This window comes from Zeus faber (genome assembly GCF_960531495.2).
Source record: "Zeus faber genome assembly, chromosome: 15".
Classification (NCBI taxonomy): Eukaryota; Metazoa; Chordata; class Actinopteri; order Zeiformes; family Zeidae; genus Zeus; species Zeus faber.
Window position 1 is genome coordinate 21,789,526 of NC_137194.1, and position 13,949 is coordinate 21,803,474.

General features: G+C 46.7%; 1 protein-coding gene across 1 annotated transcript in view; it reads right to left on the bottom strand.

The window, feature by feature from the left end:
* Positions 1–13,949, bottom strand: part of LOC307241563 (membrane-associated guanylate kinase, WW and PDZ domain-containing protein 1-like) — a gene marked incomplete at its 5' end in the record, with an annotated part of 85,779 nt that overhangs the window by 7,496 nt on the left and 64,334 nt on the right. The window contains 6 exons of the mRNA XM_080015729.1: positions 1,316–1,483; positions 3,684–3,986; positions 4,133–4,328; positions 5,266–5,357; positions 7,921–8,173; positions 9,644–9,678. Coding sequence (XP_079871855.1) covers positions 1,316–1,483; positions 3,684–3,986; positions 4,133–4,328; positions 5,266–5,357; positions 7,921–8,173; positions 9,644–9,678 — 1,047 coding nt within the window. The remainder of the gene's footprint in view (positions 1–1,315; positions 1,484–3,683; positions 3,987–4,132; positions 4,329–5,265; positions 5,358–7,920; positions 8,174–9,643; positions 9,679–13,949) is intronic.

Consider the following 13,949-nt stretch of genomic DNA (forward strand, 5'->3'; position numbering starts at 1 on the left):
ATAGATAGATAGATAGATAGATAGATAGATAGATAGATAGATAGGTAGATAGATAGATAGATAGATAGATAGATAGATAGATAGATAGATAGATAGATAGATAGGTAGGTAGATAGATAGATAGATAGATAGATAGGTAGATAGATAGATAGATAGATAGTGTTTAATGCCTCAAAACCTTCAACCTGATTCTTAATGTGTACGATGCTGTCATCTGCCATCTGCTTTGCAACTTACAAGAAAAATAACAACAAAGAGGAAAATAAATGCTTTCACTCGCTGCATCCGTTTCATCCACAATTCCGGGGGGAAGGGATTCCAGGCAAGAGAGTCCCCAGGCACACGCACTCAAACAGACACACACACACACGCAAAGTAAAAATATATTTTTGGTTTTGCAAACAGAACTCCGGGACGCCACCAGCAGCAGCTCAGCGACACAACGTAGTCATCGCCGTGGCTGGTTTCTCATGCCGTGACACGAGTCCGTGGTTAAAGAGCATCTGACTCAGTCTTGTCGTGCTCCATCCCCCTGTGTTACCCTGGGAGAGCTTGCCTTCCTCTGGGCCACTCTTCATTCCTCTCCCTCTCTTTATGATTGAACCAGTCGCTAAGTACCGTGCGACGTAGATTGTCTCGGGGTGATTTAGAACGCGAGGGAATCGTTTTTTTCCTGATAAGTGTGGGCATGTGCGCTTCTACTTCCTTCCTGTCCCTGGTGACGAGGAGAGATATTCGGGCCGTTAAGAGCCTCCACGCATATTTGACTTCTGACACCTTGTGGATGTGGAGCTTGACCTAACAGGAGCTTACTGTAGAATGCGGATCTTCAATGAGCCAAATGCTTGTACTTAATATTGTTATATTATGCCTTTACATTTCTGGGGGAGATTAACACTGACAGGAAGCACTTATGAGACTTGAGCCATGTTTTTAATCCTCGCAAACTGACAAGTTAAAGTTGCAAGACGTTTTTCTTTTTAAACACATCACTTTAAACACGAGGCAAGAGAAAACCGTCACACACACACACACACACACACACACACACACACACACACACAAGTGGAATTCAAAGTGCTCCAACTGCACCTGGGGGCAGCTTCACCCTCTTGAGTCACTCGCTGAATCACTCTCTCACGGTCATATACTCGGGGTGCATGCCCTCCTGGAGCTCTTTCCAGGTTGGTAAAAAGCGTTCTAGCTGGTGGAGAGCAGCGATGCCCTCTCCCTACCACCACATCCATGAATAAGTCACGTCCTGTTGCTGTATTATAAATCAGCCCGGAGGAGCTCGGAAAGCCGAAAGACTTACCGTCGCCCGGGATGATACGAAGTGAGACCGTGTTCCCGGCCTCCTTGATCAGGTTGACGATGTCCGAGTGGGACTTGTTGGTGATGGAGCAGCAGTTGACGGCCAGGATCCGGTCCCCAACTTTCAGTTTCCCGCAGCGGTCGGCCGGGCTGCCCTCGATGATGCGGCCTATTTTGTGGGGCATGGCCACACAAGCATTTCCAGCTGTTTGGTGTTTAGGTGCAAGGTCGTGTATGTTTGAATGTGCATCGAATAATTTGATTGTGGGGTTTTTTTGGGGGTTTTTTTTCAAAGGAAATGAAAAAGACATGAAAGGGGAAATGAAAGAAAGGGGAGAAGGAGAGAAAAGAACAGGGTGAAAGAGTTAATCATCCCCACCAGCATGGCTCATTCACCCGCAGAGAGCAGATAACCAATTTGCAAGTCCCAGGGAAATCAGCACACATGAAAATAACGCATCTCCATTAGAGGAGGGTAGGACGCACTAACGACCCTTAAAAAATGAATGAGCTTGGTGGGTTAGATTAGGACGGGCCCCCTCCCTCCCTGCTTCATCCGCCTCAGTACCCCTGATGTGTTAATCAATTGAGTCTGAATCCCTCACCGCTGGTCAAAGCCCTCAGTAGCCAGCACCTGACAGGCTATCAACGTGGCTGTCACAGTCAAACGCTGTCCTCTTCCCCCGCTCCTTACCAGGAATGAATGAGGACACACCCGCAGTAAACACTGTGCAGAGTGTTTACGATTTAATAATTTCAGGGAAATTAAGAAAGATCCCGGCTGTTTATTGCTCACAGAGCAAGAGAGTGAGAAGATGATTTCAGATGTGAAGAGAGTGAGCATGACGTAAGAGGGTATGCAGCATATCGCGTATACCGATGAGACTTCAGCTTCGTTTTTCTCAAGGTCCACGTGATTGACAACATTTAACACAGCTTGTCTTGTTTGCTGAGCAGCTGTGAACAGACCCCTGGGACCCCCCTCCATCTTGTTCTCTGCATCTCCGCTCCTCCCTCCCTGCAGATCCCCATCAGCGGCTTCTCCCTCACAACATCCTTCACTTCACAATCCCTCGCTTTACCTCACAGCTCCTCACCCTCTGTCTTGATTAACAACTGCCCTTGTCTCTTGCCACTCAGCCCAAATAATGAGGTATGGGACATTGTGACAAATATATTGGATTTAATAGCCAATCTGCTGAGCACAACAGCAATCCAGGCCAGAGAAGAAAGGGAACGGGGGGATGGGCCTTTCTGGGCTGGAGCAAAGCAGCCTCTGCATGCATGATGTATGGAGAGATGGAGGCAAGAGAAAACATTGAACCAACAAAACATCAAGTGCTCCTACGCAGTGGAACCGTCACTCCGAGCCCTGTCTGTGTTTTTGTCAGTGTTCCAGCTTTTGTCCTACATGAGTGACTCGTGATGGACGTGATAAACACCCATCCATCTGATCCTTCTAAGGTGAGTAGAGTTGGGGCGGAGAAAGGAAACAGTGAAAACAGAGGGATGACAGAGCGAACCTCTAAAGACCAGGAGATTTGAAGATGGGGGAGGTAAAGAAGTAGTTCTACCAGTGGCACCATGGGTGATAATGCATTATTCCAAACCAACACCGCTACACACATCTGATCAATAGCATTTTATCCAAGCGTTAGTGAGGCTAATATATCATCGTGATGTTAGCCTCACAAACAAGAGGACATTGTCATGGCAACTCACAGTAAGGAGGACCTCGGTGTGACATTGGTTTTGTTAAATCATTAAAGTAATTTGCATCAACAGCTGAGAATCAGCAACAAATTATTTGGATTATTGGATTCATATATAAATGGCACAGACAATGCCATAAAGACACTTCAATGACATGCTACGTAAATTGTTGAGGGCAACTGTGGGGCCTGGATCCATGTCGATGTGTGTTTTTATGAAGCCGCAGCTGATCCTGAGCAAATGCTCTCTGTGATTTTTCTCCCTCAGATCTGACAGTCAGGTTTGTGACCTCAGTCCATGTCATTAAATGCACTCCCGTCAGTTTCCCTTCTCTCGTAAAGTGGGGGAGAACTCAGCAAGGAGCAACTGTAAAAACAGTGTAACTCTGCCAGATGGAATCAATCACTTCTAGTAGCATATTGAGATATAAATGTCAATGCTGTCTACAATTGTGAGAGTAATACAGAAAACAGGCGTGGGATGAATTTTCAGAAAAGGAGAATTGTAAGAAATGCACATTTCAAATTAAAAAACTCAATGAATCAAAATCACGATTTAAAGAAGAGTTAATTGTAACCAATTGAGAATTAATAACATTATTACATATCAATTGGCAAGGTCAACTAATTCAACGCAACCTTTTTTGAGCCACTCACCGAAGGTAGTCCCAGCGTCGGGCCTAGAGACAGACGACACGATGACGAATCCGAAGCCTTCGTTCTCCCCGCGCTGGATCTCCACGTCGTAGGGCTGCAGGCTGGCGGGGACGACCGCGCTGCCGCTGCCTCCTCCGCCGCCGCTGCCTATGCCGCTGGTCGACCCGCTGCCCGAGCTGACCGTGTTCAGGGAGTTCTGGCTCCCCTGGGGAGTGCGCTTCCCCTCCGTCAGGCTCGGTGCCTGGGTGCTGCTGTGGTGCGACGAGGCCGGAGACGGGGGTACGTCGCCCTCTCCTTTGGACCCTGAGGGTGAGCAGAAAGAAAAGAAGGATCAGTTGAAGGGAGCGAGGGGTGAAGGGAGGGCTGCCTCGGGAGTATGACTGCAAACCCTGTGTAAGTTATATGCATATTACGGTACGTTTCAGAAGGTAAACACAAGCCCTCCTCACCGCTGTATCCGGAGCTCTTGCGTCTGACGGTGAGGTTGACATGGCCCTGCTTGGCGGCCTGCTGCATCAGCTGCACCACCAGCTGGTGGGACTTGCCCACCACCGCCGTGCCGTCCACACAGATCAGCTCGTCGCCGGAGCGCAGGCGGCCGTCCTCGTCTGCAGCCCCGTACTTCACGATGTGTCCGATGTAGATCTGTAGGAAGACGATGCATGTTCACAGCAGATTAGCGCCTGGAATACACGCACTATGTCCTATCTAAAGCTCCAATGAGATAATAACAATGATAATAATAATAACAACAACAACAACAACAACAACACCAACAACAACAATAATAATATGAATGAATAAAGAGTACCTTACTTAATTGTTATTCAGAATGATTATACACTGCCATTAATCAAACTTTAACCCAAGCTCGGAAATCTAATTGTCTGACTCTGAATTAGCTGAGTTTAGGACTGGCTGCATCCCACCGGGGCCACGGAGAAGCTGCGTGCCTTTGGCAATGACTGTGAGGCTACGGAGTCCTGTATGTATGGAAACAGGAGTATGCAGTATCTTTGGCAGAAAATATCAACTCCTCGCTCCTCTTGGGAAGGGCTGGAGTACGTCAGCCAGCTGTCTTTTAACCCCCCCCACCCATTGTCTCTCGATATGTTTTCCGCTCTCCAAATATATGGCACACAACCAAAAGGATTGTGGATATGGCCTTTGCTTCTCTTAACAAGCTATCTGTATGAATCTCAAGAGATCACTAGCTTCAATTACCACCACTCTACTATAAGAAAGCATAAAAATAAATGGGAAGACAGGAGAAGAAAAGATAGTGATGTGAACAAAATGGAAGGATAACCTCTGAGGGGACTCAGCGACGCGCATGGACACACAGGGAAACCATCACGGCTTATAATGAGCATGATGTATTTGCGCGTGTATATCTGTTTTTATTGTTTTATGATGAACTTTATGACCTTTGAATGAACTTTAAGCTTTAAACATGATGAACTTTAAATAAGGTCACTGACTTAAAATAACTTTAAAAACTGTCTCCCCACTCCACATACTGCCTAAGGTAGACTACGAGGGTTAGCATTGAATAGAAAGACAGATGTGGAGGGATACTCACTGGCTCCCCGGGCTCATTTCCTCCCAGAATTCGAAAGCCAAAGCCTGTATCCTTCCGCCACAGGAAAATGTCCTGCTCCTGGCAATCTGGCACTGAAATGCAGAGAAGACTTGATGAATGGGTTGAGTGGAAGTTCACCATACTCCAGAACCATCAAGACGCATCCAACTTTAACTGACCTCTATGTGGGCTCATCACTGAGATATTTTTACAACAATTAACAAATAACATTTTAGTTTAATACCATTGCCACAATAGCAGCTGAATAACGGGGGTCTTTGATTTCTGTAAGTTATCATAGGGAACAACAAATTCCAAGAAACGACTCTCGCTTCCACCATCCTCAATGCCCAAATTCAGTTGGTGCTTGGATGAAAAAGTCCAGAGGTCAGCGCTTTGTATTCCGACACCTTCTGTCCTCTCGTGTAAATGCCGCCTTTTTTTTTTTTACTAAAAATATAGTCTTGCTAATCATTCTGTCAGGCATTCAAAACTGACAGACCCGCTGACCCGCCACAAAAACCAACACACACGCGCAGGCAGACTCCACACGCTGCATTAGCATTCCTCTAAAAAATGGGGCAAACTGTGAGGGGACACAGGCAATTTGTTTTCAGTCTGTTCCCCCACAGGGACAGTCTACATTAGAGTCATGGGCCACTTCTCCTGTTATTTCCTACGGTCTCCCCGTCTGCCACACAGAGCTGTCAGCAAGCCTATTAGCCGCAGTTCTCTGTCTCTTTTTAGCCGTGTCAGTGAAAGATAGCAATTAAGGATCCTCTGACCCATATCCACCCATACGTGATCAAAGTCCAGCTAGGGTGAACATCGAGAGGTCGGTGCCTGTTACTCTCCGTACAGTGGTCCAGCTACAGGTGTGGTGGAGAATGGAGTGGAGCAAATGGCCACAGCAGGTGGCTCTTAGTATGGTTCACCTCGGTCTCTATCCGTGGCCTCATCCTACTTTGCTCACAGTCTTGTCACTGGTGTCAGGACTCGGAGGCGATCCTCCTGCTGTAGGGCTCTCAGCGTCCTTATGGGTGTACACTCGCATCCACTCAAATATGCACGCCTGTGCTCACTAGTGCGTGACTGCATGCACATACTGTATGTGAACGCTAACTCGCTTTCTCTCACACGATGAGCACACACATACGAAAAGAAAACCCACCATGGCTTCTATTCCCCCTTTGTTTTGTTCTTACATTCATTCTCATTCTCTTTCTCTCTCTCCTTGCAAGTCCCAGTGCAGTCAGAATGAAAACAGGCTCCTTTAAAAGAGTCGTCATGCTTAAAGCAACACTCAGTGGGTTAAGTAATAATTAATCAGCAGCAGACCTATATTCTACAGCCATAGTTCCTAACCAGTACTGCAATGCACATCATTCTGCCTTGGTAAGAAATAACAACCATGGAATCTATCCCACCTTGGTTTTCACTCCTAACCATGTCAACATGACGTACAACTAGGGCTGGGTAATGGTACTCAATAGCTTTAAGGTATCAACCAAAATAACCCAACACCAGGTAGTATAGAAACATCCAAACACTGCAAGCATTCGTTGATTTAATGCGATGTGTGATTGGCTCACTACCGCAGCAGCTACAACAGTAGGTTCACAATTTTTCAAGTCTGTCTCAAAACAACAGTCAGGTGTCCATATGAACAGTGAAAGAGGTTTTCTTCACATTCCTCCTGTGCTGGCTATTGGTTTAAAATGACACTGCCCAAATACTTCATTGTACAGTTTTGTACAGTTATTTAAAAAATATTTCAATCATTTAAACATTTTCAAAACATATTGGTGTAAAATTCATTGGGATTGGAAGGAGTGATGGCATTTTATGCAACTGAATGTTTCCATTGACATGATGGGTATAGTAGAAAAAGAGGTATAGAATGAAGTACTCTATTGGTATCGGTATCACTTTAAGGGTACTGGTATCATAATTTTTTGAAACAAAACCCAGCCCTAGATACAACACAGACTGCGTTACTGTGATATCTCTACTATTACTGCTAAAGGGAGCCTGAGCGATCTAATCCAGCCAGAACAGGACACAGGACTGTTATTCAAGGCTCCATCCATCCATCTCTTTCTTTCTCTCTGGAGTATTTTCCATTAAGAACACCAAGCAAGTGGGATAGTACCATCACTACCTTCTCAGCATTACTAATGTAAGGCTGGGCTGTGCGGACCCTTACAAGACAGTGGTGCATTGTTGTGCACAAAACAATAACTAATCAAATTAAAAATCAATGCAGCTACAGTGCTGATACTGCCATGGATAATTATACCAGATAGTTGAACTGCAATAACAGGTGCATTTCAGAAAGACATACATGTTCCATGCTCTTGAGGGAATCTTTTGAGGCAACCTGTGCTCTGGTTTAGAATCCATTCAAACAGCACTGAAACGGCAAAAGCAGGTTTGATGCTGCTGCTACCACGCTGTACCCACTTGTAATTTTCAATTTGAATAACACACACTGCCCTTCACACAATGAAAGATCAATAATCTATGTACCCTATTGAAAGCAAACAGCAATGTTTCGAGAGGATTTGGAGGATAAAAGGTATTTTCAGTTACAACAGCGTTTGGGAACAAACTGAAAGGAGCCATGTTCCAAAAAGGACCTTGAAGTGTACTCACGTCGACTCTCATACATGCTCCTGGACTGAGCCCAGATCTTAAAGGGGTCTGGCTTCTTCTGCAGGGTGAGGGTCCCGTCGGCGGGGTCTTGGGGGGGCAGGCCTGGCAAGGGCTGGGTGGGGGCAGCGGGGGTGGGACCCATGGTCTCACTCGGCATGGCGGAGGGCGGGTGGCTGGGAGAGTCGGTGTGGGTGCTGCGATGGCTGCACACGCTATGGTGAGAGCTGCTCTGGCTGTCCTTCCTCTCCAGTTGCTGTCAGGGAAAAGGGCAAGGAATCAAGGAATGAGGGAGACATGTGCTTGTGTGTGTGTGTGTGTGTGTACGCGTGTGTGTGTGTGTGTGTGTGTGTGTGTGTGTCTGTGTGTGTGTGTGTGTGTGTGTGTGTGTGTGTGTGGGCGTGGGCGTACAGGATCCAAAAGCAAATTGAGACATCCTTTATAATTGTCATGGATGTCATGGGTGGTTTAAACAAATCAATGAAACAAATGAATCTACCATTAGATGTTTTGGCAGCTTAGTCTAAATAAATTAATTCCGCTATGGGAGATCAATGTGAATTGACGTGAATGTGAATTCTGACCACGGTTTGGATCCAAAATACATGAGTATTCCAGTCTAGAACTGTTGGTAAAGGAGGCTGAAGCGCTGCATGCAGCCTGACATTTCACTGACATAATACTGGGGGGGGGGTGTTGTCGCTGTAGAGGGGTGGCGGCTTTTCCCTACGAGAGAAACTAATCACCAGTGACAGTGAGTGGTCCACTGGGCTGCCATTGGTCCCACGGGGCCACTCAGTATCCTCCCCTCCCTCGTGTACCACATCATGTGATCTGAATGGGTGAAGGCCACAACTGTGACTGATGCCATTTCGGACTAATCCTAATCCTTACAGCCTGCCTGCTGAGAGCAGTTTTATTTTATTAAATTTTTTTTATGTCCATCCAAAATCCTTTTTTATTTTTTTATTTTTTTATTTCATTTTTTTACAGACCTGGGATCAGGTTACATTTCCTATTACTGACCTTGGATAAGCCTGTCTGGGGAAATTGTACCCGCTTTGTAATTCTCGAGGGGTGAATTGAGGTGACTGTGATTTAAAGTGTAATTTAAAACTGTATCGATTTTTCATCGGGGTTGAGATAAATTTATGGATTTAAGAGCTTTAGACTCTTAAATTTTCGATTTCCCTTTTGAGATTGATCCACTCCACAGAGACCTTGCTGCTCTCTTGTCCGCTCTACCTGCCTCCCACTTGTCTTATCTACTGGAACCCTAAGTTGCATTTGGATACAGTAACTGTAAGTCTGCTTTAGCTGTAAAGTCTTCAGTGATTCCCATGTTGAGGAACTCTCTCTGCCTTAACCAACAGCTGCCTACTATCACCATGCCCCAATCAGAGCACCCAGTCTACTCTTAATCAGTTAGTGGATGTCAGCATGGGTAAAATGGAGGCATTAAGGGAAGCACAGAGAGAAAGATAAGAAAATAAAACTAAAAAGTTCAAGACAGAAATGTGAAAGAATATGCAAAGTAGCATTACAGAAGCGGATGAGAGAAAAACTATTCATGTTCATCTGCTCCACTCCTTTAGAAGCCTCTATCCCCTTTAGTGGAATTTAAACATGTACACTGAGAAATAATGCAAAAACAACCACGCACACACACACACACACACACACACACACACACACACACTAACGAGTTTAAGCTTGTGATACTCACCACCAGCTTCGGACTTCGCTTGGCTGGCACCACTCCTGCAAAGCAGCGGCAGAGAGACAGAGAGAGCATTAAGGACCGTCTTGCCTCATCCCCCCTCTGAGCACTGAAAAGCCCGACTCCCCAGTACGGATCGGTGGAGGCTGGATCCTATTGCGAGGCTGAGCACAGCTCGCTCAGCTCCCTCTCTTCCTCTTCCTCTTCCTCTCTGCTGCTCTTTCTGTCAGCAGCACTGCTCTGGGATCAGCGCTCACCAAAGTGATCTCCTCCCCCTGCTTTGTGCCCCACTTGCTGCTCTGCTGATCTATATGCATTAGACAGGCTGACTGATGCTGCCACTGCAGCAACCCCAGAGGGCTGATCCCAGCCACAGGTCCCCCTCACGGATCCAGCGAGCCGCCCGCTAGTTGCCTTCGCCGCGGAAGCCGCCTTCGCCGCAGAAGCCGCCTTCGCCGCAGAAGCCACACTGTGGAGTTCCCAGCCAGAATTTCAACTATTACCCAAAGAAACAGAGTCCAGCCGTTGGAGCATTTTATCAAAGGCACGCAGCAGATCCCCCCTCGCTGTGCCCATCTTCTCGGCTCCTTGACTACAGCGCTATTTCCTCTCCACTCCACTCTTCGTCTTTGCTCAAAGACGCTCTCTTCTCTCTCCTTTTTTCCCAGTGCCCTCCCCCTATCTTGACAGCTCTCTCTCTCTCTCTCTCTCTCTCTCTCTATCTCTCTCTCTCTCTCTCTCGACAACTATCTAACGCTCCTAATGAAATATTAACATTGAAATTAATTGTCATGAGAGAAAAATCAAAGCATACATAGGGATTGGGAATAGACTAGACTCCCAGACATTGGCTATACGTTACAGCCTTCACAACAAAACAATTCACCCATTCGAAAATCTGCCAAATATATTCATGGCGAGCTTATTCTTACAAAATTAAATTTGGAGCTTTATTAAGGAAACTTGGTTTCAACTAAAACAATCCTTCGGAAGTGCATGTCTTTCCTCTCTGCAAAGGATGAAACCTTCCTTCCTGACTACACCTGCCACCCATTCAGTTCCAAATATGAATACATCGTTCCAACAATATGAACACGTGTAACAGCACGTGCGCATTCCTTAGCTTCTTCTTTCGCAAACCTGCTGCATTGGTGAAAAATCATTAAATGTTAAAACTTCTGTTGCTGTAAAGCGTTCCCCACGCAATTCATAATTTATCGTCCCTTCTCTCTCTCTCTCTCTCTCTCTCAGATCATGGCATTGCCTGTAATGACTGGAGAAAGTGGAATATCTCAGTTGCTGGCATGCAGATAAATGCTCTGTTGATTGTCCATGAGTTTGCTCCAGCAGTATGTTTGTGAGCCTTCAAGGGAGGAAGGACGCTCCCCAGAAGGTCAGATGTCAATAACAGTGTTCCCTCCCCTATCAGTGAGTGAGGTGACCCGGTCACACGGGATTACACTTTTGTGGGAGGCGGGCGGTTTGCATAGGAGAGAAAGGAGGGAGACACAGACCATTCACTTTGAAACAACCTCTGAACATCTTAGCGCTGGCAAGGAGGTCAAATCTCATTTATATTCTCCTCAAGTCAGTTATCAATGGAAGTAAATCACGGCCCATATGGTTACAGAATGGCTGCCTTTCCAGTCGACATAAATACATAACCGGAAAATTAGTTTGACACCTAAAATGCAGCTGTGTGCTTCTACCTTACTATATTGGCTACTCAAGTTTTTCCATTGTCGAAGGAGTCGAATGATAACAAGACTCAATGCTCAATACCCCAACATCAATTATCAGTTCCCACATTGCTCGGTTTAAACCTCCCTCGATTGATCAATAAGGATGCATCGCAGAAGACCCATGTTTAGGAATAGTGAGCAGACGTTGAAAGGAATGAATGATGGAATGAGAGATCTCTGGCCATTATGGGTGAAATAAGAAGGGAGGCCAAAAAAGTTAACGTTTACCGTTCCACGGTCTCCGTGTATCTAATTGGTGACTGGACCCTAAATCAGAAAGAGAAACGCTCCCTCTCACCTGCGTTGTTTGACCACCGTCACAGCAAGCAATGGCAGAAAATGCAGCGAAGTATGCAAAGTATGTCGGGGCGTCACATGCATATGCAAATGTTAATGTCTATTATGTGCCAGTTGTTAACTGTGTTTGATTTGCAATCATGTTTGTACCTGTGTGTGTGTGTGTGTGTGTGTGTGTGTGTGTTTATGATGGACATAAAGGTGAGTGTTAAGGGTGAGGGAAGGCTTAGCCTTGAGGAAGATGTCCTTGCCATCTGTTAGATATGCATTGCAATCGTGTATGTGCGCGAATACATGCAGGGGGAATGGATGACGGATTCCTCTGTGTCAAATAAATATGGTGCTTTGGACTTGAGATGCAAGTACAAACACAGATTCGCAGAAAGGTCAGGACATAATAGTAGTGAATGTTTTCTTAGGCGTAGGTGTGTTTTCACAAACAGGTTTTCAAAAACAAGAGTAGTGAATAAGTCTTGAGCTTTTCAAAATTATGCTGTATTGATGTGGAGGGCTAAGTGTTTCAATAATTTGTAGATGCAGAGGCAGAGGCCTTGGTAAGTGCATACAGAGGAAGTGAAAGGATTTTCCACTGGAGTGCACAATGTGAATAACGATTAATTTAGCCAAACTATCCCTCTTTCGTCACTCTACATTTTTTCACCTTTTTCTTCTTCCTCCTTTTCAAATACTTTCATCCATCTGCATTCTTTTGCTCTGTTCTGCGCTAGTCTTCACCATGCAATTTCTTTGGTTCCTCTCCTTATCATGTCTCTGTCTCTCTCGGGGGACAGACCTTACAGAAAGATTGTGAAACATTGTCATGGCAACAAACGATCTGAAGGCAAGATGGAGGACAGCCATGCATGGCCTGCTTTACGGAGTCAGATGCGATGTGTGTGAAAGTGTTTAATGTTACAGCACCAGAAATGTTTTAAATATTAGTATTTCTTTGAGTAAACACAGACCAAATGTTCAAGTCCTCGTTTTTTTTTTAAGACAACTGGTAGAATTGTACCATATGAATGGAAATCGAAATTCTGATTATATTTATCTGTGAATAATTATGTATAAGTTATTGTGGCGGATGAAAGGGCGTTGTCAAGCACCTGCTGTGGACGACAGCACGGTTCCCTTTCCCGCGGCCGCCAAGCTGCCTCAAATCGGCGCTGATTGTTCCGACATGAGGCAGCGATATTTATTAATGTTTTCTGTCTTGCAGAGGGGGTCGGCACACGGGCTCGGAACACCATTCCTAATGCGCCCAAAATGATCATTATCATCATCATCATTATTACAATAGTCATTATTCATCATTAGTTATTGATACTTGTGGCCAGCGTACCATATTGTTTAAGGTTACAATAAAACTCTCGCCATGTTGGCACACCACGGCCAGAAAGACTCTGTCTCCCTCCCTAAACCCTTACCTGTGGGCAGAGACTCCCACAAGTGGCGCCTGAACGGTGACCCGGGAGGGGCAGAGCGCCGAGTGAAAGGCTTCCCGTAGCCGATCCGCTGGCTGCGGAAACACCTCGCGGAGCTGGAAGAGGAGCAGGGCTACCTCCGCTGCCTCGCCAACGTGAGCTCCCTGGAGCACGCCGTGACTGGCCGCCGGCCCGCCACCGCCAACCGGGAGCCGGCCATAGGACCAGACCTGTGTCCGACCCCAGGACCCACACTGGATTCACCGGGTCCGCAGCCCATCGCGGTGCCCCGGAGGACAATGTCTGGAGGGGCGCTATGTCCGACCCCACGCCACAACCACGGTTGTCGGGAGACACCACCTTTCATAGCGGGAGGGCGGATATCTATCAGCCGGGTTTTGTGGTGCCACGGGACGCTGTCTCCCCTTCCCGTGCTGTCCTCTCTCTGTCTCTCCTCAGCTCCCAGGGCGGTGCTGCTGCGGGAAATCAGGGAGCTGTGCAGACGTCTGGGCAGGGCTGCGGACACTGCGGGCGCAGTCTTGTCCCAGGAGGTGGAGGGGACCGAGGGACCGGTGCTGGACCTCAGCGGGAGTCGAGGTACAGCACGGTGGAGAAGGGGTGTTTAGCTATCAAGTGGGCAGTCAGTTCCCTCCTCTTCTACCTCCTGGGATGAGCATTCACCCTCTGTTCGGACCATGCCCCGCTGCAGTGGCTCCACCGCATGAAGGACACAAATGCCCGGATCACCCGGTGGTACCTGGCTCTCCAGCCCTTTAACTTCCGGGTGGCCCATAGGCAAGCGGCGCAGATGGTCATGGCTGACTTTCTCTCCTGCTCTGGGCGGTGGGT